At 36.1% G+C, this 24,563-nt stretch overlaps 1 protein-coding gene across 1 annotated transcript in view; it reads left to right on the top strand.

Annotated features, from left to right (window-relative positions):
- HMCN1 (hemicentin 1) overlaps positions 1 to 24,563 on the top strand; it is a gene marked incomplete at both ends in the record, with an annotated part of 509,757 nt that overhangs the window by 162,206 nt on the left and 322,988 nt on the right. Inside the window, 6 exons of the mRNA XM_084251187.1 lie at positions 686 to 857; positions 3,870 to 3,976; positions 14,048 to 14,168; positions 15,075 to 15,338; positions 16,493 to 16,637; positions 23,284 to 23,405. Of these exons, the coding sequence (XP_084107313.1) occupies positions 686 to 857; positions 3,870 to 3,976; positions 14,048 to 14,168; positions 15,075 to 15,338; positions 16,493 to 16,637; positions 23,284 to 23,405 (931 nt within the window). The remainder of the gene's footprint in view (positions 1 to 685; positions 858 to 3,869; positions 3,977 to 14,047; positions 14,169 to 15,074; positions 15,339 to 16,492; positions 16,638 to 23,283; positions 23,406 to 24,563) is intronic.

A 24,563-nucleotide genomic window follows, 5' to 3' on the forward strand; every position in this document is an offset into this window, starting at 1 on the left:
ATACATATTATAATACATGTGATTACAGTATAATACATTATAATAATTAATAGACCAAATATATTGAAATTAGAATTGGTAATTTGCTAAGTAGGTACCTTTGGTAAATTGCATCTTGGAAGAAAACTAGAAGAAACAATGGAAGGAAAAGGGATCACAAAATATTGGCAATACATGTTTTTTATTGGCTCTTTTTTTTGAGAAGTAGAAAACTGTAAGATCTCTGCATGTCTCATGTAACTGTTTTTTTTTTTGACACTAATCTCATTCTGAATATATTATCATAAAATAGAAAACTTGAAATTTGAGCATGGGATCACAAAAATATTGGCAATACATGTTTTTTATTGGCTCTTTTTTTTGAGAAGTAGAAAACTGTAAGATCTCTGCATGTCTCATGTAACTGTTTTTTTTTTTTTGACACTAATCTCATTCTGAATATATTATCATAAAATAGAAAACTTGAAATTTGAGCATGGGTTGAACCAGCTTTTTGTTCTGAATCTACTATAATAACTGGGTGTAGGCAAAGGGTTTGTCTTTGCTATGAAGGAAATAAACCTCACATCATTACAGGAAGTGTCTAAGTCATGCAATTAACTGAGGTCAACTGTAAGTCATGGTGGTATTGGTTATGGGACTGTAAATGCCGTCTTAGGTCACTTATACTCTTTTTCTCTTATAGGTGTTAAAATGGGTAGAAGAAGCAGTGCAGGCCTCCAAAGTTCATCTCTTATCCACAGACCATTTGGAACAGGCTGTAAACACTTGGAAAATTCCTTTTGATCCCAGCCTAAAAGAGGTTACTGTGTCTCTGAGTGGCGCTTCTCCAATGATTGAAATTCGCAATCCTTTAGGTGAGATATATGAAACATCATATAATGAAATAAAAAATCCATCAAAGAGAGGTTTTTTTTCATGCTCGCTTGTGTCAAGTTAACGCTAACATCATAAATAAATTCATACTTGATCATAAGTATTGTTAAATTAACATGAAATTTAAAAAGGCAAAATTGCCTGGTAATTTAAACAGATCAGATTTAGTATCTTAATTGTACTAAAATACCCAAAAGAAAAATATTTAAATTGAATATGAAATTATGTTTTTTACAAATGAAAATATCTCACAATAACTTATTCTTTAAAATTCAGTATTTCATATTATTTTAAAAAGAATCACATGAAAGAACTCCTTTTAAGAAAGCTGTTTTTCATTTTATCATTACCTTGATAAGGTTTAATTTTGCAGAATATTGTTGTTAAAAAAGCACACTATAGGGCCTCCCCTGGCAATGCAGCCGTTGAGCCCTAAGCTGTGAAGCTCCCCACAGCCTCTGCAGTGCCGGTTGGATCCCTGGCCACCGGCGAGGGTCCCACATGGCACACAGACCTCTCCTGCTGCACCCGCAACTCCCCTCAGCAGTATACTTTGGTCCTTCTGCCTGTTCTGCAACCCACTCTGGCTCTGGTGAATTCTCTCACCCTCCCGCACTTCTGACTGTACCCAGTGCTTGTATAGATAAATAAATAAATCTTAAAAAAAAAAGGACCAGAGAATAAAAATCCTTAAAAAAAAAAAAAAGCACACTATACACATATTAGAATAATTTTTTTATTTATTCTGCTTCCTTAATTACTTGTAATTATCATAAGATTTAGACTCATTCCATTGCTGGTTGAATATTACAATAAAGTTTACATTAAAGACGTTACATTATAAAACAAAAACCTCATTTTCCCTAATATTGCATTTTGAATTATTTTGCCTATTGATGTTTGTGAAATAAGTTTATTTTCATTGTGGCTTTAGTTTATGTTGTATTTTTTTTTTTGCTATTTATTTATTTATCTGTAACTGGGGAGGGAGTAACTAGGTTGCTCACTTTATTTGAGTCTTAGAAAATAAGACCTAAAAGAAACAACATATGAAATTGTCCTCAAAGACTACCTCTGTACTAGCAATTGGATAAAAATTTATAAAACAGAGCCTCCCTGGTGGCGGAAGGGGTTAAGTCTCAGCTCTGTGAAGCTATCCACAGCAACTACAGCACAATTTCAATCCCCGGCCAGGGAGCTGACCCACATGGTGCAGCAGACCTCTCCTGTCTTGCCTGCTGCTCTCCTTAGCAGTGTATTTCAATAGATCTGCCTGTTCTGCTCCCCACTCTGACTCTGGTGAATCCTCTCATCTCCCACACCTCTGGCCTGCACCCCAGTTCTTGTATGCATAAATAAATAAATCTTTAAAAAATAAAATAAAATTTATAAAACAAAACCTATTTTTTAAGACTTCTATAAATTTGTACGTGGATTTGCCTGTTGATAGCATTCTACTAACATCCCTCTTTGTGTTTTTCATAAATTGGGCACTGAAAAGTAGCCATACCCACTGCATTATGTCATTAACATTAACATTTATGTTTAAAATGTCATTAAAAATATTATAAAGCTCTTGATATAAGCATCAGATTCTTATAGTTGATTGTATAAATAATTGCAGAAGTAGTCTTTTGGGGAACTAATAGTACAGTGAATAACTGAACTATGTCTTAACTGTGCATTTGCTTTTCTTCCTCTCAAGTTCCAACTATTGAATACTTTAGATAAATCTCAGGTCAGTAGGAGCTGGTATCATACTGTTTCAGTAGGCTGCCTCCATTAACTTTTCCTCAGCCAGTTGGAACCTCGTGCGCTTCATGGAAAACTAGTTAAGGCTGAGACAGGGCAAGCTAGGATTATTAGGCAGTTTTAGGGATAGTGCAGGAGGGGACCTCTGAAAAATTTAGGGAGGCTTCAGAGATAAGGACAAGCAAGGGAAAGTAACCCATTCCATTAGGAAAAACAAACATGCCAGGACCAAGGACAACATTGTTAACGCTGGTCCTGGTTTCCTTCAGGTGGTAAAGGGAGGCGGAGATTGGAGAAATGGAGAGTGGTTTAATTTATGGTCACATTAGAAGGACAGCTGTTTAACTTCAATGCAGGGATGCCCATCCAGAAGACTGGGCCATAAATTTAAAGATGCAACAAATGGGGAAAGAAAAAGCTGTTAGATAAGAAATGTGAAGATCTCCCACTCAGTAACAAATTAAGTAAGACAGCCGAGAACTAACCAATCACAGAGAGACTGGTAAAGTTTTAGAATAATGAGGGAAAAAAGATATATATTCCCTAAGACACGACTCTACTTTGGCTTCCTTGCCCCTCCCAGGCCTGGTTCCCTGGCCTGGGAGTCCCACTTTATTTCTGCTCTTTTCCTCCTCAATAAACTTTTTCTTCTAAACAAACCTGACCTGCCTCTTCTTGCTTGCTTGCCTGAGCGTCTGCGAAGTCCCTGCTGCGGCTTCGTGAGACACCAACCCGTGGGGGTCTAGTGGCTGGGGCTCAGTGCTGCCCTGCAGCCTGAGATCCGTTCCTGGCTGGGAGACTAGACCTGACAATTCCGGTATCAAGGTTTTGCACTCTGCAAAGATATGCTTAGGGCTCTCATGTTAGTGATACCTTGAGAGATCTCCAAGGTGACATTTACTCTGGGATACTGTTTTTGCCATCTATTCAACTGCAATGTCTCTAGTGACCACACATAACTTCTCGGTAGCCCTAAAATCGACACCTACGCTGCCTTTGGAAATATGATTACAGTCTGCCAAGTTTATTCTCATCTTAATATCCAATCAGCGTAGTAAATGGGAATCTGTTACTTCAATTCCATGCCAGAAACCCTAAAATAAAGTATACATGAGAGATAAATAAAATGTTTTGAGATAGGGGAACAACTGTTCATCAGGCATTTGTACTGGAAATGTATACAGCTAATATACATAGCTTAAAGACAGATTATGCTTGTTTCCTTTATGTCTGTCTTTCAGGGAAGCTGATAAAAAAGGGATTTGGCCTGAATGAACTATTAAATATCCATAACTCTGCCAAAGTGGTGAATGTTAAAGAGCCAGAGGCTGGAATGTGGACAGTGAAGGTACTGTTATTTTACAAAGTCTATTTATTATTTTATTTTGACATTGGTGTGTTATATAAAGTGTACACAATAGTTTACTTATCTCCCCTGGCTATCATGAAAGTGCCTTTTTTCCTCCCAAATTACATTTATTGAAGTCAAGTAGGTTTTTACATCTTTATGTCTGCTTTGGGATTTATAGGTTCAAATCTCTACAAGTGTATAATTTTCATACCCTGTCCACTTACAGTGCCCCAACATTCCTCTACCATGTTCCATAGGGTCTCTTCCACCCCTGTTCCCACCCCACCAACTTCCCCCTGTGGTTGCCTCAGTTTTGCAGGCAGATGTGAAGAGTTTATTATTGGTTTGGTTTTGATTGTCCCTTTGTTATGTTTCTTTATATTCCATAAATGGAGAGTGTGTTTACTAAAAAGCAGTATACATAGTGCATTCGTAGGTGGTATCTTGATCACATGAATTTGGTAGTGGCATGTTTTTATGACCATGAAAATCATTGATACCTCATGATACACTTAAAATTCTCAAATCATTTTCATACTCTCTAATCTCTACACTGATTATATTACCCACCTTCTGCCTCTGGAACATCAGAGATTGAGTCAATAGAGAATAATGGTTAGGGGTCTGCTATGGAAAAAGTGAGTTTTAATCTCACCACCACCCCTTAGAGGCTGTAGTGCCTGAGGTCCATAGCTTCTCTGTGACTTGCTTTCCTGCTCTGTAATGTAGAGAGGGCAGTAATAGTCTTACTTCATATAATTGGGATGAGAATTAAAAAAGGTTGACAAAAGTGCAATTCACCACATAGGTCCTGTTAAAAAGTAAGCATTCGTTCAGGTACTGTTGGCTATTGTTATTTGGTGACTCTGCATTCATTGTTTCCTTTAACACAAAATGGTGTATTTGTATTCTAGAATTATACTCAGTAGTATGTATCCACTCTAAGAAGGCATTGTATTTTGACACTATGGAGAAAAGAACATATCCCTAAAATTCAGGTTACTGTACAACTGGGCATTAGCTCCACCATAAAATATATGTAGTGATGCTGAGTGACATGTCCTCGTTTCTCAGACTTTTCTGTGTACTCTGCCCTGTTTCCAACTCTTGTATCTGCATGTGTGTGTCTGAGGGTTTATTCTAGAACAGGAGAAGGTTGTTTTCCTGGAGAATTGCACTTCTCAGGAGCAGCTGTCCTACCTTGTAGGAATTAGCTCTAGTTGTCCACAGTGGGAGCAGGCTTAACAGCACCGTCCACTGGCAACATTCCTTTTCCTGTTAACATCCCTGCACCTCTCAGATAAACAAAACTAGAATCCTTTTGGACCACCTCAAATGAAGATACTCTGCATTTTTTACTCTTTCCTTGTTTCAGTAAACGTAGGATCAGTCATCTCATACTCAAATTACAGCACTTTAGTGAAAGTGCACGGGGTGTTATGCCATAGAAATCCAAGGTTCCATTTCTCCATGCCAAGTTTTGTTTTTTTCAAAAAAACCTGTATTAACTTTCCCAATTTAGAGTGAAAGTTTCCATTGTAACTCCATTCCAATCTTTGAATATCAGTGCTTTATTCTCAGAACTCTAAGCCCTTGTAGGGAAAATAGAAACTATAACAAGGATTGTTCTTGATGCCATTCTGTGGTCTTAATATTTGTTATGAAGCAGTTGAATCCATTTTACAGGTGATTTGGATTATTCCCAGTGGTATTTCCTCCAGTAAAACTCTTGCCTAGAAGAGGATTATTGCAGGTGTGTTGTTTGACCTGGTGCCTACTACATCTATTCAGTCATCTATTCAATAAACATTTATTTAGTGTCTGCTATTGGCCATGTTCCCTGATATTTCATGGGCATGCAGCCCATTTTAATTGATAATTAGAACAGAGAAGCACCGAGGATTAGTTAGTGAGGAAGGAGATGATAAAATGATGAGGTGATGGGAGCTGTTATGACAAGTCTCTAAGCTCAGTCTCCTATAATTAATAAAACAATAAAAGTACCCAGTACCTATTATTATATCATTTTAATTTATGTCTAGTCCTCACCCAAAAAGCCTCTGGTTCTGATGTTACACCATTTCTAGAGTACAATTAGTGGTAACCAAACAAAAGGATAAGCGTTGCAAAGCAACTTAAAAAATAAGCTTATGTTTCTTGTATATAAGATATCAAAATAATGTATCCAGTTAATGCAAAAAAAAAATGAACTGAAGTACTGACATAAATATTCTTCCTGACTTTGGATCTCCTTTTTGGATGGCTAATGAAATGTGGTATTTTATGTGTGTGCTTTCTCAAGAAGAGAAATATCTGAGATTAGATAGTATATCCCTGGTGCTATCTCCTGCACACTTTGCTATCTGGAAAATGTCTACCATATCAGGAGAATTAATAATGGCTTTTTGAATGTTTCACGTAACAGTTTTTATCAAAAGTATGGCGAGAAGTCTATTATTTAACCTTAGCATGGTATTAAATGGCCACCCCAGTGAACCTCAACCAGTCTCCCTGATTATTTCCCATCAGTGGCCTTTACTATCTGATCAGATATAACATGGTACTTTCTTTTTATTTTTTTTAATTTTTTTATTTAAATATATTACTTTATATAATTGTTACAGCTTTTTTCATCTTTGCACAATGTATGCATTTTCATTTTGGTTATATTCCCCATACAATTGCACCCCCCCTTATTTTGACTCTAATCCTTCCTTTCCCCGCCCCTCCCTCCCCCTCACCCCCGTAGTGTGTCTCTGGTTTATAGTTGCTTGTTGATTTTGGTTTTTACTTTGTATTGATTAGTCTTTTTCCTGGTCTCTTATTTAGGTTTCCTAAATTCCTGCTATGAGTGAGACCATCCGGTATTTTTCTTTTTCTTTCTGACTTATTTTGCTGAGCATGATCCCTTCTAGCACCATCCATGTTGCTGCAAACTGCATGTGTTTATCTTTTTTGATTGTTGAGTAATATTCCATTGTGTACCACATCTTCTTGATCCAGTCATCTATTTTTGGGCATTTGGGTTGTTTCCATAGCTTAGCTATTGTAAATAGTGCTGCTATAAACATAGGGATGCAGGTGTCCTTTGGAATTAATGTTTCTGTGTCATTTTCATTAATACCTAGGAGTGGAATTGCTGGATCATATGGAAGCTCGATGTTTAGTAGGTCAAGAAATCTCCACACAGCTCTCCATAGCGGTTGGACCAATTTGCACTCCCACCAGCAGTGCAGGAGAGTTCCTTTTTCTCCACAACCTCACCAACATTTGTTGTTGCTAGTTTTTTTAATATGTGCCATTCTTACTGGTGTGAGATAGTATCTCATAGTAGTTTTGATTTGCATTTACCTGATTGCAAGTGATGTTGAACATTTTTTCATATGCCTGTTGGCCATTTGCATTTCTTAGTGTTGTGTGCAAAAATGTTCTCCCAGTCGGTGGGGTTTCTCTTTGTTTTGGTTATTGTCTCTTTTGCTGTGCAGAAGCTCTTTAATTTGATGTAGTCCCAGCTGTTTATCTTTGCCTTCACTATCACTGCTTTGGGTGAGGTGTCTGTAAAGATGTTTTTGAGGTGCATGTCATGTAGTGTTTCGCCTATATTTTCTTCTATGTATTTTATGGTTTCAGGTCTTATGTCTAGTTCTTTAATCCATTTTGGGTTGGTTTTTGTGCAATTCATTTTGAGTTGATTTTGGTGTGAGGTAGTGTCAAGCTTCATTCTTTTGCATGTAGCAACCCAGTTTTTCCAGCATCATTTATTGAACAAATTTTCCTTGCTCCAGTGCATATTCTTTGCTCCTTTGTCAAATATTAGTTGACCATAAATCTGTGGGTTTATTTCTAGGTTTTCTATTCGATTCCATTGGTCTGTGTGTCTGTTCTTGTTCCAATATAACATGGTACTTTCTTAAACCCTGTCTCTCCCTCATGCCCTTGTCCCATACCTCTCTCAAGCTATTCCTTTTCTCTTGTAGCTCCTTCCCTTCTTACTTTACAAATCAGACTCATAAATGTACCCTAAAGCCCAGTTCTTTAAGACTTTTCTGACTTTTCCATCTAAAATACTCTCTTTCCCCTTGATTTCCTACTGCAGTTTTTCTGCACTTCCCTTTTGCTTTATTTAGTCATATTTACTTCTGTATATATAGATTTTCGTTTCCTATTTTACTATAGAGCTTGTCACTAGTATGTGCCACAATGCATGGGAAAGAACTGTGCGGATACCCATGACTAAAAACAAATACATTTATCCTGATGATTTCTAGGGACTAGGCTGAAGGTTTGGTGTGGCTGGCCTGCAGTTGGTTCATAGAACACTGTAACTTGTGTATTGTTTAAAATGTCATGAGCTATGAGCGTGGTGATTTCTTCTCTTCTATGTTTGCCTTCTGATACCCTCTGATACCACTTCCCCTAAACATAGAAAATGGGTCAATCATGTGTAGATCACAGAAATGACTCAAATGTTTTAGATTGCCTCTAATGCAGGTAAAATCCTCTGAAGAGGTATGAACATACCTCTAAACCACATACAGTAGTGAACCAACATTGCCTCAAAAAATACATTTTTAAAAAAGGAAGTAATTGAAAATAATGTAATGTTTTATTGAAAACAAAAGAGGAGGTTGTTTTATGTCCCTAAATTTCCAGGTGTAGGGAAGCTACAAGTCTTGGATGTATTTATAATTGTCAATATAAATTTCCCCTTCAGATATCAATATACTTCTAGGGGTATTAAAACATGGACCAGGAAAATGAATAACTGTAAGAAAGAAAATATCAAAATCAACAAACAACTATGAACCAGAGATACTCTATGGGGGATGAGGGGGGCGGGAAAAGGAGGGATTGGGGTCAAAATAAGGGGGTTGTAATTGTATGGGGAATATAAAAATAAAATTTAAATAAAAAATAAATTAAAAAAATAAAACTATTCTACAGTGGAAAAAAAACAAACAAACACAAAACATAGCCACAGAAACTCCCAGACTGGATCTCCCGGTGGTGTAGCAGGTTGAGCACAGCGCTGTGAAGCTGTCCACAGCTTCTGCGGTGCAGGTTCGATTCCCAGCCGGCCAGGGAGATTCCCACTCCTGCCTCGCCTGCTGCTCCCCTCAGCGGTGCTTTTGGTCTGTCTGCCTGTTCTGCTCCCCACTCTGTTTCTGGTAAATCCTCTCACCCCCCAACTCCCATGCCTCTGATCCGTACCCCAGCTATTGTATAAATAAAAAATTAATAAATCTTTAAAAAAATGTAAAAGCTAAAAAATCCAGGAGCAAAATATTTGAAAAAAAAAAAAAGAAACTCCCAGACTAAGTTTTTGTCCTTTGCTCTTTAGAAAAACTCCTTGCAAAGATATTACGTAATTGTGAGCAACCATTGGGTTTAGGTGGTATAAACTCCTTCTATTAGTTTAGGATTATCAGTGTGATCTTGTAATTTTACACATATCCTGGGGTGTGTTTCCATTAAGTAAATGTGGATAAACTGTTCTTTTGTAAGTTCCCGAGTAGAGAAAGGAGTGTACCTAGATACATGAGTATACATGAGTATATTTTAGATATCATACTCAAGTAGCATAAGCTTGCTTGGGAGGGGTCATAATTAAACAAATCTGTAGTCTACATAGGACCACACAAGAAGATTATTGAGCTGGTCTCCAGTTATTCTTACCTGGTGACTCTGTTAAATAAACTTGCAAACTATATAGCAGGTGTGTTTTTTAAATGGATTAGGCATAGTATTAATTCAAGTTTTGGGCCAATGGAATGCTTTAGAGTAAATTTTCTTGGAGAATTTCCCAGTTATTTTGGTCTGCCAGTAACAGATTGTCAGCCAAATGGAATGTTTCCTTTTTTTTAAAAAAAAAAGTTTGTACTCTTTTTTCATATATAAATGTGTATATGTATGAAAGTGCATTTGAATTAATTTGTTCTATATTTTGAGCTCATTTTTTTCTTATCTTTCTCTAAGCATGTAATACCTAATAAAAAGATAAGTATTTTTATATCTATGTGTCTGGCACAATGCTTAGCCCATGGTGTGCTCTAAATAAATATTTGATTGAAACTATCCTGTTCTTTAATTTGTAAAGAATGGTATGTTATTTAAGAGTAAATACTTGGAAAAGAGCTGAGAGTCTACTTGAATTCAAGATACACTACTTAATATCTTTCTGACCTTGAGGAAATTACCAAACCTCCTCAAGTCTGCAAAAAATTAAGAAAAATAATACCTACTTCACATTGTCATGATTAAATTAGATGCTGGTAAAAAAATTAGTGCTTACAGAAGAGCTTAAAAGAAACTTCTCTGAAGAGGAAATGCAAATGGCCAACAGGCATATGAAAAAATGTTCAACATCACTTGTCATCAGGGAAATGCAAATCAAAACTACCATGAGATACCATCTTACACCAGTGAGAATGGCACATATTAAAAAAACTAGCAACAACAAATGTTGGCGAGGGTGTGGAGAAAAAGGAACTCTTCTGCACTGTTGGTGGGAGTGCAAACTGGTCCAACCACTGTGGAAAGCTGTGTGGAGATTTCTGGACCTACTAAACATAGAGCTTCCATATGACCCAGCAATTCCACTCCTAGGTATTTACCCAAAGGACACAGAAACATCAATTCCAAAGAACACCTGCACCCCTATGTTTATAGCAGCACTGTTTACAATAGCTAAGCTTTGGAAACAACCCAAATGCCCAAAAATAGATGACTGGATCAAGAAGATGTGGTACATATATACCATGGAATATTACTCAGCATTCAAAAAAGATAAACACATGCAATTTGCAGCAACATGGATGGCGCTGGAAGGGATCATGCTCAGCGAAATAAGCCAAAAAGAAAAAGAAAAATACCGGATGGTCTCACTCATAGCAGGAATCTAGAAAACTTAAATAAGGGACCAGGAAAATGAATAACTATAAGAAAGTGAAAATCAAAATCAACAAAAAACTATGAACCAGAGACACTTTTAGGGGGGCGGGGGCGGGAGGGGAGGGATTGGGGTCAGAATGGGGGGCTGCAATTGTATGGGGAATATAACAATAAAATTTATAAAAAAAAAAAATAAAAAAATAAACAAGCAAAAAAAAAAAATTAGTGCTTAAACTGCTTTTGATGTATGAATGATAAAACTAATTAAATGAGCTGTTCTGTTGAAAATTTGTCAACAATAAACTGTATATATAATCTATTAATGAAGAAACACAAAGTTTCTTATATTAGGCTTGTTTATTATTTTATGAAACATTTACTGAAGGAAAGTCAGCTCTATAGATCATATTTTAATTCAATTTATAACAGGTCAGGCTTCACATTTAGTACTGGGTAGAATTCTGACTTTTCATTCTTCACCAAAGTTACTTTTCCAGTGGGGGTGACAGGATGTTCTTTACACAGGCACTCAGGAACCCAAACTGATGGAGGCTCTACCAAGCTTTAGAACATGTGGCCTTTTCAGTTACTTTAGTGGAGGAGAATGCTGGAGAGTGCACACTGAATAAAAATAAAGGCATTTATGTCACTTCCAAGATGAAACAGACATCTCTAGGAGTAGTAGACACCCTTTGGGGCTTATTGGCCAGAAATATTAACTACCTAATGGTGTGCTAGAGTTAACTCATAAAGTCTTGTGAAAGTCATGTATTCACTTTCTCTTCACAATTCTATGTTCAGTGACATCACATTGGGAGCTTGAAATTAGTCATTGTGTTAGTGGCCTTTTTTTCCTTTCAAAAAGAGGTTTAGTAACACTCCACTAACTTGACTCCTCCCAAGTTAAAGCATATTGTGAATGGCAAATGCAGTGCTGGAGAGTATTATTGTCTACCATGCCCTCGGGTCCAAATGAACCCAGAGATTTTGTTATCTTAAAATTCTATGCATAGATAAGGTCAGGTACTATATAAAGAGCATTGAACTTGTAATAACTGCTATTTAACTTACTGTCTAAACCTGGGCAAGTTATCATTTTTTTGAACTTCAGCATCTTTATCATGCTATAAAATCATCTTCAGAGGTAATAGAATATTATGAGCTAATGTGTGAACGTGTTTAGCATGATACCTGTAGAAAAATTCAATAAAGTGTCAATGAATCTGCCTTTAACTAATCATGAATTGTTGATGAATCTGCCTTTAACTGATCCTAAGGGAATCTAAGGAAAAGCATGAACATTAGAATTTTGCATCAATTTATTAAACCTATAAGTATTAAGTACATTTTGAGTGATATTTTGTAGGTGATAGATATGACATAGTTATTGCTTTAAGGGACTTTTGATACAGAGAAATATGTGCTGACCTTCATCTTTGAACTGAGTGAATCTATTTGCAGTAGAGCTAATAAGAAAATTATCAGGAGCAACTGTGTCCCTGGAGCTCTCCATGGTGCTTGCTCCAGGGTATTTCTGCCTGTCCTGCTCTTTTACTAAACTTGTAGAAATTCAGAAACCTAGAAACTCTGATCCATTGTGTTCCTTCTTTTCTCTTATTGTCTTGTGAATCAAGAACACCTATTTACAATTTTAGGATGCCAGTAGGTATGAGATATGATTTCATCTTTGCCTTTATTCTGTTCACAGAGCAGCAACCTGTATCTTGCTCAATCTAGCCCTTTTACTATTTGACCAACATGACATTCTAGTTCAGCATAGTTATGTAGCTCATTGTGAACTTTAAAAACTGTATATATAAATAGACTTTGAAATACAACGCTCAGAATTTCTAGCCCATACAAACCCTGTCCATTGTCCACTGTCTAAAAAATTTCCTGTTTTGATTGAAGCCATTATGTTGTTCCCTCCTCCTAACAACAGAAGTCATGAGGTTAGGAAGCTTCTGCAAGGCTGATGTACCTTAAAATACTCTGCCTTAAAATAGAGACACTTTTTGGAACCAAATTCTAATTTTATTGTAACCTATAGGTTGAATCTGTATGATATAAAGACCAAATTAAAAAAAACATTAAATTAGTAATCTTGATCTTAATAATTTTATTGAATGCATAAAACATGATCTTAAGATTGCTAAGATTATTTGGAAGAAAAGAGAAGGGGGATAAACATAATAGCTGAACTGTCCCTGCTTGGCTCAGTACAGAATTAGCTTAATTTTATTTGCCTCACCAAGATCTTAGAATCATTTAGTTCTTTTCCAGCCTGATAAAGGTCCATAACATGTGAGAATCCAAAGCTTCTCCCGACATTTCTGTGTTTCCTGAAAGTTTACTGTCTTATGGTCTCTTTACCTCCTGATAATTTGTGTGCTTATTCTAATCTTTCATACTATGATTAAGGAAAAAGCTTTACACCTTCAAAATGGCACAGGAAATTCACTAATACATATTTTGTGAGTTTAGTGGGTTTGCCTGTAGATTTGGGGATGTCTGCAAACATTGTGTTCTTCTCCTTACAACTTCCCTCCATCCTTTCCCCCCCGCCCTGTTATGTCTCTGCTTCTCTCCTCTCAAGAGTTCCAGCTCTTCCTGTTATGTAGAGCATAGTGGTATATAGGTTCACACTTCTTCAGGTGTATGTTACCTCACCATACCCCCCCACCAAGGCACCCATTATCCACCATCATAGATCATCAGACCCCCTCCAACTTTTCTTCCCCTCCCCTGTTCTCTCTCTCTGGTAGTCTCAATTCCACACACAGATTTCTAGGATTTGTTGATATATAATGATGCACACCTGAATCTTATATATTATTATGTAGTGTTACTTCAATTTAAAAAAATAAAAATTCATGACCTCATGGATTTTTTACAGATTTTCAAATCCATTCACTAGAGACTCATCACCAATATTTTTTACCATTGGGCATGCAATGTGTTACTGAATCATATTTTCGAACAGTCCCCTGGGATCTATATTATAAAACTTGCATTTAAGATATAAAAGCGTAGTCCAATTCACAACACCTGGATCGGAATCTGGGTGAAGGAATGTCAGTGCTAATTAAATGTTGTGGTTTTGTTTCCTACTGAGTGTTCAGTGTGACAGGAAACCTGGATCAGCTGCTGACAAATTTTGTCATTGACATGTTTCAGACTTCCAGCAGTGGAAGGCACTCCGTTCGCATCACTGGCCTCAGTACTATTGATTTTCGAGCTGGTTTTTCCCGAATGCCCACCCTGGACTTCAAGAAAACAGTCAGCAGACCCGTACAAGGTGTGTGTTTGTGTACATATTACTTAGATTGGTAGAGTAGAAATCCAAGTGCAGAGTATTTCTCAGACTGTGACTATATAATAGTCTCGTTTTCAATAAAATTCACAAACATATTATCTGTACTTTAAGTGTGACTATGGCCTGGTTACTATTTCTCAAAGTTTACTTCCAAGACCAGTGATATGGAAATTACTCCAGGAATTTGTCAAAATGAAGATTCCTGGACCCCACCATAGATCTCCAAAATTGGAACCACACAAAGGAGTGCCCAGGGCTGTTGTACCCCAGTTAATTCCTAAGCTTACTAAACTTTGAAAAACTACTGACCTAGATCTTGAGACTTTTTCTTACTAACAGCTACAAATTGCTTTGTTGTCAAGGTGAAAATGTGAATTGTGTGTGTACATGTACCTAAAAAACTAAAGGCACTGTGTATCATTGTATGTTTACAGATGAAATTGCTAATTTTTAAGACTTGTTCTTCCTCTTATTAATGCATGAAGATTTATAATTTTTTAGCTAAAAGGAAAACTGAATCATACTGTGCCTCCAATATTTTTTGTTTGTTTATTTTTATTATGGCAGTTTCTAAGACACAAAACAGTAGATCTTTAAAAATATTCATGTCATCAAACATCTTACAACACAGTATTCACTGGTCCAAGTTTTCTACAATAAGCATAATTAAAATGCTATAAAAGTCATTACTTCGGTTTTATACATTTTTCTGGATTTGAATAAACAATCTTGTACATGAAAGGACTCTACAATGGGCCATAATTTGTAGGGCAGCATGTGGTACTCATTTTATTATATTTGTTACCTGTTATTATAATGTAATTACTTATTTGATCTGTAACTTTAAGTGCATGTTACCTGTAAATGATGACAGTTTTTCTCTTGTAGGAATACCTACCTATGTGCTGCTGAATACGTCTGGAATTTCACCTCCAGCCAGAGTAGATCGTCTTGAACTTCTGAGTATTTCAGGCCGATCTCTTAAGACTATTCCTGTTAAATATTACCCAGATAGAAAACCTTATGGCATATGGAATATTTCTGATTTTATACCTCCAAATGAAGCTTTCTTTCTCAAAGTAACAGGCTATGATAAGGACGATTACCTCTTTCAGAGAGTATCCAGTGTTTCCTTCTCCAGTATTATCCCTGGTGAGAGATCATTTTATTCAACACTGGGATATTGATAGCTTAAGGGGATAATGTGGTCCTACAGGTAAAGAATGGACTATAAAATTACTGTGTCAGCAGACTGATGAACATTTACACTTTGAGTAATGCAACTTTTCTTAACCATAAAATAGTACATCTAAAGTTTCATGTTAAATTTCATTGATTATAGATCTGAAGTTTTGATATATCAGTGTAAGAATGTGAGCTGGGAAATTCTGGTGCCAAGAAATCCTGGCACATGTGTTTAATATCTGACTAAACAATCCCAATTATCTAAATGTTTATATATGATTGTCGGAAGTCTTCTACTTTGTGTACAGTAGTTTATTGTAAACAAAAGGTAACAATTCTGCCTTTTTGTGATTATTTAATTAGGAAGCCGGTACTTACAATATATATTCAATATACAGAAATGAGATTACTGATTAGGGATTATTTGGAAGCACAGATAGCATTTCAATTTGTGTATATTTGAGCTAATTCTTAATACTGATAACTCCTAAAATTGCAGTTTGAATGATGAATTAACAAAGATAGAGAAGGATTGTTTCTAATCATTTGCTCTTTGATGGAGGGACAATTATTTATCATTTAAACATAAGCTTGTGATTTGGGAATGCAGGAACATCTCTATAGCTGTTTAATAGTTGTAGAATGAGGACAATAAAACAAATCTTGATGTTTCCTTATGTACAATATACAAAGTTTGTTGGTTTGGCCTCTAAGTTCAACGCTACAAAAATCTATTAGATTCTTAAAAATCACATTCTCCACCCCTTTTGCGAAAACAATTACCCTAAGCATTTGATTCTAAAATATGTGTTTTACAATTGATGATGCGTTGTAACTTATTCAATATTTTTTTTCTATTGTGATGGTACAAAAAAGAAACAATGTTGTGTCTGAAAATTAATGGAATCTTAGATTCAGCAAATATTTATTAAAGGGATCATGAAGATATGCAGAAATTAATAAGCTTTGAACAAAGAAAGATAATTAAAATGATTTTAAGTGATTTAGATTACTCGGAATGCAGAGAATTTACTGGAATAATGTAAGCATGAAGCTTTTAAGTGGTTTAATAGGAAGTATTAATATCATCATGACCTTTTTGCCATGTTCTTTTTTTCTAGATGCTCCCAAAGTCACAATGCCTAAGAAAACCCCAGGATACTACCTGCAACTGGGCCAGATTCCTTGCTCTGTTGAGAGTCTTTTGCCCTTCACTTTGAGCTTTGTCAGAAATGGAGCTACACTTGGAGTAGACCAGTATTTAAAGTGCGTAAATAATTTAGAGCATTAAGCAGCTAGATTCACCTTGATACTTTTTTATTTCCATTGGAAGTTCTCATTTATTTGCTCTATAGTTTTGGAACATAACAGTGAATTAAACAGACATAAAGTCTGTGCCCTAGTGGAGCTTGTATTCTCATAGAGGAGCATAAAAAACAGATAATAGATTTAATATGATAATATAATAAATGCTAGGTTGCATTCAAGGGTTGATTAAGGTTTTATAGAATGTGAATTTTATATAATTTAAGAGTTTCTTGCTGAGACTCATAAATTTAAGAAGGCAAAGTTAGATACCTTGGAAGGCCCTGAAGCTTAAGCTTTTAGGTAAACATGTCTCTAAATCTGATTTAAAGTATTATGATAAATGAAACTGACAAGTGAGGTGGCAAAAGATAGATCAGGTTAATTGACATGCATTAGATTAGTAGGTGGGATATATATTGTTTTGGTCAAATTGTAATTTTAAAATTCAGGATAAGGGGTGTTTGAGCAAAAACCTGAAATTGTTGAGAAAAAAGTTCATGCAAATTTCCAAGGATGGGTACCCACACCCCAGATAGCAAGTGTAATTGCAAAAGGCCAGAATGGACCCAGCATATGGGAAGGAAAGATAGGCAGGAACTGCGTGGTGGGAGCTCAGTGAGATAGGATGAGAAGGGAAAAAGATGAGGTCAGGGAGACCTGTGATGTGTTGGACGGGGTCATGGGGGAGCAGAAGCCCGTGTGGCAATTACATAAAACAATCAGCTGGAGTGGGCTACATGGCAGTGGCTTCCTTTGTGAAGATGGGTGAATTTTTTAGTAACCTACTGGTAAAAATTAAGTATACTTCCAAAGCTGGAGGATAATATCTGGAAAATAATTTTTAGCTTACTATAAAACAAATTACATTTGGGGAACCCTAGGTATTATTTTGCAAAATTTTTATGTTGTTAGTTCAATATTGACATAAATAACTTGTTTAAGATATTAAATATTTGACAGTGTTAGCTTATACGATCTTTTTATGAGGTTCACTTCAAGCAAAAACTATGACAGGAAAGTTCATTATAACTTTAGAAAGTTTTCCTTTGTTTAAAGATTGAACTGTATTATTTCCTGCTACATTTTTTTAAACTTAGTATATCTTCATGATTTATTTAGTTGCATGTTTAATAGCCAGCCACATAACTGATTGATGAAATCAACTAATTCTATTTCATGTATAAATAGTAACATTTTCCAAAGACACTTGAGATTCTTTATAAATATTAATTCATTAATTCCACACAGTTCCTGGGAGGTAAACCACAAATGTTCTTTCTCTCATTCTTCCAGCTCTGTGACCCAGAGCTGTGGTAATCAAAATGTGATCAGAACAAGCAATGATGCTAGTAGTGTATTAGTTAGGAATGATAATAGAAGTTTTATTATTCTTCCTTGGTTTGTACTAAGACTGACTGATGAGAAATCAGCTGTACTGGTTAATTCTAAAAGAATAGGAGCCTGTTGATATATATTAAGTCCTTTGGACGTGAAAGGCTGATGACAAAATTAGGGATGGTCGGTGATGGATGAATAAATATTCCAATCCTGATTCAATCTCAGGTTGCTGCCCTAGATTATTTATTTATTTATTTATTTATTTATTTGAAAGATTTATTCATTATTTTATGCATACATTAACTGGGCTACAGGCCAGAGGTGTGGGGGTTTGAGAGGATTCACCAGAGACAGAGTGGGGAACAGAACAGGCAGATCGACTGAAACACACTGCTTAGGGGAGCAGTGGGTGAGACAGGAGAGGTCTCCTGCAGCATGTGGGTTGCTCGCTGCCCGGGGATCGAACTCATGCTGCAGTGGCTGTGGATAGCCTCATAGGTTGTGTCTTAACCCCTTGCGCCACCAGTGAGGTCCACCTTAGATTATTTAAATTTGAGACATGGGATTTAATTTTTATGTGATTAACTGATTCACTAGGGGATATAAGAAAGCTAGTTAAATTAGAAGCTGGATGTGTTTTTATTTAACATGTTCTTTCCCCTAGTCCTGAAACCATCCTGTCAAAATTTTTGTTGTAACCATATTGTAATTTTATTGTCAACTGAGAAGGCAACATGAAAAAAAATTATAATTTTCATATCCTATTTCATAAACAAGAGAGTAAAGAATATTCTTCAAGCAATCCATCAATTAGTTCTGTACCTTAAAAACAATCACATGTCCTTTCTGGATATCGACTTTCTTTTTTTTTTTTTTAAATGGGGGACTTAGGACTAGACAAGTTGTTGCTTTCTGTTCTAAAAGTTTCCATGTGCAGTTTTGATAAATTCTAATGTACGGTTAGCTCTAAATTAGGCACTGCAGAGGACATGAAAGACATGTATTTGAATTTCTTTCCTTCCTGGAACTTATGAGTACCTACTAGACACTGTATTTTATACACTTATGCTTTGCATATTTCTCTAAACTTTTAGGATACAGTGTGGATGATCAATGTAACACAGAGTCAAGTTATATTTCACTTTCTCCTGAATGTGACAATAATGACCACTGGCACCTTGTGAACATACAATTTAGAAGTAACGGTCATTGAAGTGAATATTCTTTATTCTTTATTATTTTTTTAAAGATTTATTTTATTTATACAAGAACTGGGGTACAGGCCAGATGTGTGGGAGGGTGAGAGGACTCACTAGAGACAGAGTGGGGAACAGAACAGGCAGACTGACAAAACACACTGCTGAGGGAGCATCTGGCAAGACAGAAAAGGTTTGCTCGCCGTGTGGGTTGCTCGGAGGCCAGTGGGAATGAAACTGGCACTGGCGAGGCTGCTTACAGCTTCACAGTGCTGCGCTCAACAGCCTGTGCCACCAGGGAGGCCCTTCTTTATTATTTAAATATCTGAACAATGACCTTGCTTAGTTTATTTTCCATAGCAGAAATTTGTGCCTTGATTTTTTTCTCATAAGCAGTAAGTTGGTGCATATATATATATATATATACATATATATGTGTGTATGTGTGTGTATGTAGACTCAATGGACAGTGTCTTGGATCCACAATATGCTTTTCATTTATTCTCAATCTTGAATATTTAAAAAGGTTATAAATAGCCACAGGTTAAGAGATAGTATATGAAAATATTTATGACATTTAATATTTTATTTTTTTTACTTTTTAAAAATTTTTTAACATTTTGTTTTATATAATTCTTACATCATTTTTTATCTTTGCACAATGTATGCATTTTCATTATGGTTATATTCCCCATACAATTGCACCCCCCCCCTTATTTTGACTCTAGTCCTTCCTCTCCCCCTCCTTCCAGCCCCGGCCCTCATAGTGTGTCTCTGGTTTATAGTTGCTTGTTGATTTTGATTTTTACTTTCTATTGATTAGTCTTTTTCCTGGTCTCTTATTTAAGTTTTCTAAATTCCTGCTGTGAGAGAGACCATCCGATATTTTTCTTTTTCTTTCTGACTTATTTTGCTGAGCATGATCCCTTCTTAAAACAAAATAATACCCGTTTTGTAAATTATTAGAATCATTTAAATATTAAATTAAATGATTGATTTTTTTTAAAGTATTACTGCTTTTTTTAAAAAAATATTTATTTATTTATTTATACAAGTACTGGGTATAGTCAGAAGCGCGGGAGGGTGAGAGAAATCACCAGGGCCAGAGCTGGGAGCAGAGCAGGCAGACTGACAAAGTACACTGCTGAGGGGAGCAGCGGGCGTCAGGAGAGATCTGCGCACCATGCGGGACCATCCTCCAGTGGCCGGGGAGCAGCCGGGGATCGAACCGGTGTTGCAGAGGCTGCGGGCAGCTTCTCAACCCAGTGCTCAACCGCTGCGCCACCAGGGAGGCCCATGATTGAATATTTTTTTAAACAATTACATGTCATATTTGATTTTTTATGTTTAGATTTATGTAACTAGTTATGTTACTATATTTATTTATTTTCTTTTTCTTTTTTTAATTATTTTTTACATCATTGTTCATTTTTAAACAATATTTGCTTCCCCCCTCCCTCAGGTGTAGTCCCCATAGAGTTTCCTTCACCAATGCACCAGTGCACCATCACCACAGCCCCCTGTGCTCCTCCCTCCCTCCCTCTGAGGTTTCTCCCTCCCCCTCCCCTGCAGGATGTCTCTAGTTTATAATTTTCTGTTTGTTTTTGTTTTGTTTGTATTATTTTTTTTCCTCTGATGTCTTATTTGGTTCCTTTATATTCCTGTTATAAGTGAAGCCATCCGATATTTTTCTTTTTCCTTCTGGCTTATTTCACTGAGCATAATTCCTTCTAGCTCCATTCACCTTGCTGTGAATGGCATGAGTTTATAGGTTTTGATTGCTGAATAATATTCCATTGTGTATATAGACCACATCTTCTTGATCCAGTCATCTATTTTTGGGCATTTGGGTTGTTTCCAGTTTTTACCTATTGTAAATAGTGCTGCAATAAACATAGGGGTACAGGTATTCTTTTGAATCAATGTGTTTATGTCCTTTGAGTAAATCCCTAGGTGTGGAATTGCTGGGTCATGTGGTAGCTCCATTTTTAGTAGACTGAGGAACCTCCAGACAGCTTTTCATAGTGGTTGGACCAGTTTGCACTCCCACCAGCAATGTAGGAGAGTTCCTTTTTCACCACATCCTCACCAACATTTGTTGTGGCTTGTTTTTTTGATATGTGCCATTCTTACTGGTATAAGGTGGTATCTCAATGTGGTTTTGATTTGCATTTCCCTGATGATAAGGGATGTTGAAAATTTTTTCATATGCCTGTTGATCATTTGCATTTCCTTTTTGGAGAAATGTCTTTTGAGTTCTTCTGCCCATTTCTGACTGGATTGTTAACTTTGTTTTTGTTGAGCTGTGTGAATTCTTTGTATATCTTCGTGATCAGTCCCTTATCAGTTGGATGAAGTGCAAACATTTTTTCCCAATCAGTGGGGTGTCTCTTTGTTTTGGTTAATGTCTCTTTTGCTGTATAGAAGCTTTTTAGTTTGATGTAATCCCAGGTGTTTATCTTTTCCTTGACTTTCTTTGCTTTGAGTGATGAGTCTAGATATGTTTTTGAGATGTATGTCTTGTGGCGTTTTACCTATATTTTCTCCTATATATTTTATGGTTTCAGGTCTTATGTCCAGTTCTTTTATCCATTTTGAGTTGATTTTTGTGCATGGTGAGAGGTAGTGGTCTAGTTTCAATTTTTTGCATGTGGTTGTCCAGTTTTCCCAGCACCATTTATTTTTTTTTAATTTTTTTTAAAAGATTTATTTATACAAGCACTGGGTACAGTCAGAAGCGCAGGAGGGTGAGAGAATTCACAAGAGTTAGAGCAGAGAGCAGAGCAAGTGGACTGACGAAGTACAATGCTAAGGGAAGCAGCAGGAGGCAGGAGAGGTCTGTGCGCCATGTGGGACCCTCCTCCGGTGGCCAGGGAGCAGCCGGGATCTAACCAGCGCTACAGAGGCTGCGGGCAGCTTCACAACCCAGCGCTCAACCGCTGTGCCACCGGGGAGGCCCCCAGCACCATTTTTTGAACAAACTGTCCATATTCCATTGCATATTCTTTGCTCCTTTGTCAAAGATCAGTTGTCCATACAAGTGTGGCTTTTAAATTATTGAATATTAAATTAAATATCTATTGCTAAAACATTTCCAGAAAATGAGAAATAATTTGAATGCTGAAATAATTTGTCCTTATAAAGTATATTTTTTAAATGAACAAATGTGTAATATCGCAAAGTTTTTTTATGTAGATGATAACTGACTATAACACAAACAATGATGTAAACCAAGGTTACTGAAATAAAACATTTTTTTAAAGATTTATTTATGTATGTATACAAGAACTGGGGTACAGGCCAGAGATGTGGGGGGTGAGAGGATTCACCAGAGACAGAGTAGGGAACAGAACAGGCAGATTGACTGAAATACACTGCTGAGGATGGCAGTGAGCGAGTCAGAAGAGGTCTGCTGCACCATGTGGGTAGCTCCTTGGCTGGGGATCAAACTCATGCTTCAGTGGCTGCGGATAGCTTCATACGTTGCATCCTAACCCCTTGTGCCACCAGAGAGGCCCAGAAATAAAACATTTTTTCAAAGAAAAGTACTGACAGACTGAAGCAGATACGGTAAATATGGTAGGTAGCCTTCATGCGGGCCTTGTATATAAGAATGTGACAGAGAATTTGCCTTTTTGGAATTAAAAATAATCTATTTTATACCATCAGACTTGTGAATTTTCTAGTTTAAAACCAGGTTAAAAACCCTGCTTAACATTACCAAAAAACTGGGAATGATAGAGAAGGAGACAGAGAGGATTTAATGAATGTTTGTCTGCTGGCTCTTTTTATTTTGACATACCCAGAAAATGTCTCTTGAAAAATTTAAAATCTGTTTAACTTAGTGTCTTTTTTGTGTTTTTCACTCTGAGTAGAAAGCTTAATTTTGTAATCTAAAAAAATCAAAAATGTGTAATTTCAAGCTATAAAGAACTCTGTAGTAATCAAAATTGTTTTTTTACATTTTTTAAAATGAATGCTTCAAAAAAAAATATAAGCGGTGGGATCACTGCTTTCCCTTTGGTCTTGAATTTACAGTATCTGAAAGCACTTGTATTTTCTTCCTCCAGAGAATCTGGCAGTGTGAGCTGGGACATCGAAAAGGTCACTCTGTCGGATGAAGGCCTCTACGAATGCATCGCTGTCAGCAATGCAGGCACTGGCCGGGCACAGACTTTTTTTGACGTGTCAGGTAGTTATCAGTTGCCTGGGAATTTATGCAGCTATGGAAGAAGTAGGCTGTTTACTAATCTTGGGTTCATTACATTTTAGCTGTTTGACCTTCTGTAGGCCAATTCTTTAGAACTCAGTGTCTTTGTTTCCTTGTTTCCCTAACTGTAAAATGAGGAAAATAAGTCTCTATTGCATGGAGTAGCTGTGAATATCAATTGAGACAGTATATATAAAGCATTTAGAGGAGAGCCTGGTACACACAAATGCTTTATAGACATTAGCTGTTATTACTGTTGTTCTTCTCTTTATCGTTATCACTATAGAAGAAACTTAATAGCTATTTTTGGTTATATATCATCTCCCATTGAGAAGATAAAATTTAAAAATAAAATTTAAGAAAAGAAGATAAAATTTTAGAAAATTTTTTCTAATAATATCTACGTTGAACTTTCCCTTTCCTACTCCTACATTCATAATGAACAGTGAGCTTTTATGAATGGATTCTGATATATGAATTTAAGACAGTAATAAGAGTGATCAAACTAGAAACATAGAACTTCAATGGCTATGATATTGCTATGAAGAATGGGAGAAGACATTCTAATTACTTTACATTTAGATAGTACACTTCCTGTGAATAAACAGGAGGCTAAACTCATTTTATAACTGTAAATAGTTATAGAATTATTTTAGTGGGAAAATAATTTTTCCTCTAATCTCTAATAATTATGAAATTAAATTAAAAAATACTACTGTAGATTGTAAGTGATCAGGATTTGAGTCACTCGTTTTATATACCTAGAATTTATAGGAAATTTGGTTTTGACTTAGTTATTTATTTTTCTTCCTAGTGTGTAAGACCTTTAATAGAAAATGATTTTAATGCAATTAGTGTGTAATAAAGAGAGGAGAAGGAATATTGTTCAAAATAGTTTCCAGTTAAGAACTCAAAGTTATCCATCCTCTTGTAGGTAAATGCTCAGCTAATATTGTCTTACAGACTAATGTAGTTGTGTGTTTGTCACATTGTGACCTAAGTGTGGCTGTTGAATTTATAGCAATGTCTGTACCTGCATTCAGTATTGATGTTCATTTTCTTGAGACAATTTAAGACAAAAGAATCTTTATAACTGTAGGACTGTGGTAAACAAAAGCCAAGAATTATGTTTCCTATCAA

Source organism: Talpa europaea, assembly GCF_964194135.1.
Source record: "Talpa europaea genome assembly, chromosome: 12".
NCBI classification, from domain to species: domain Eukaryota; kingdom Metazoa; phylum Chordata; class Mammalia; order Eulipotyphla; family Talpidae; genus Talpa; species Talpa europaea.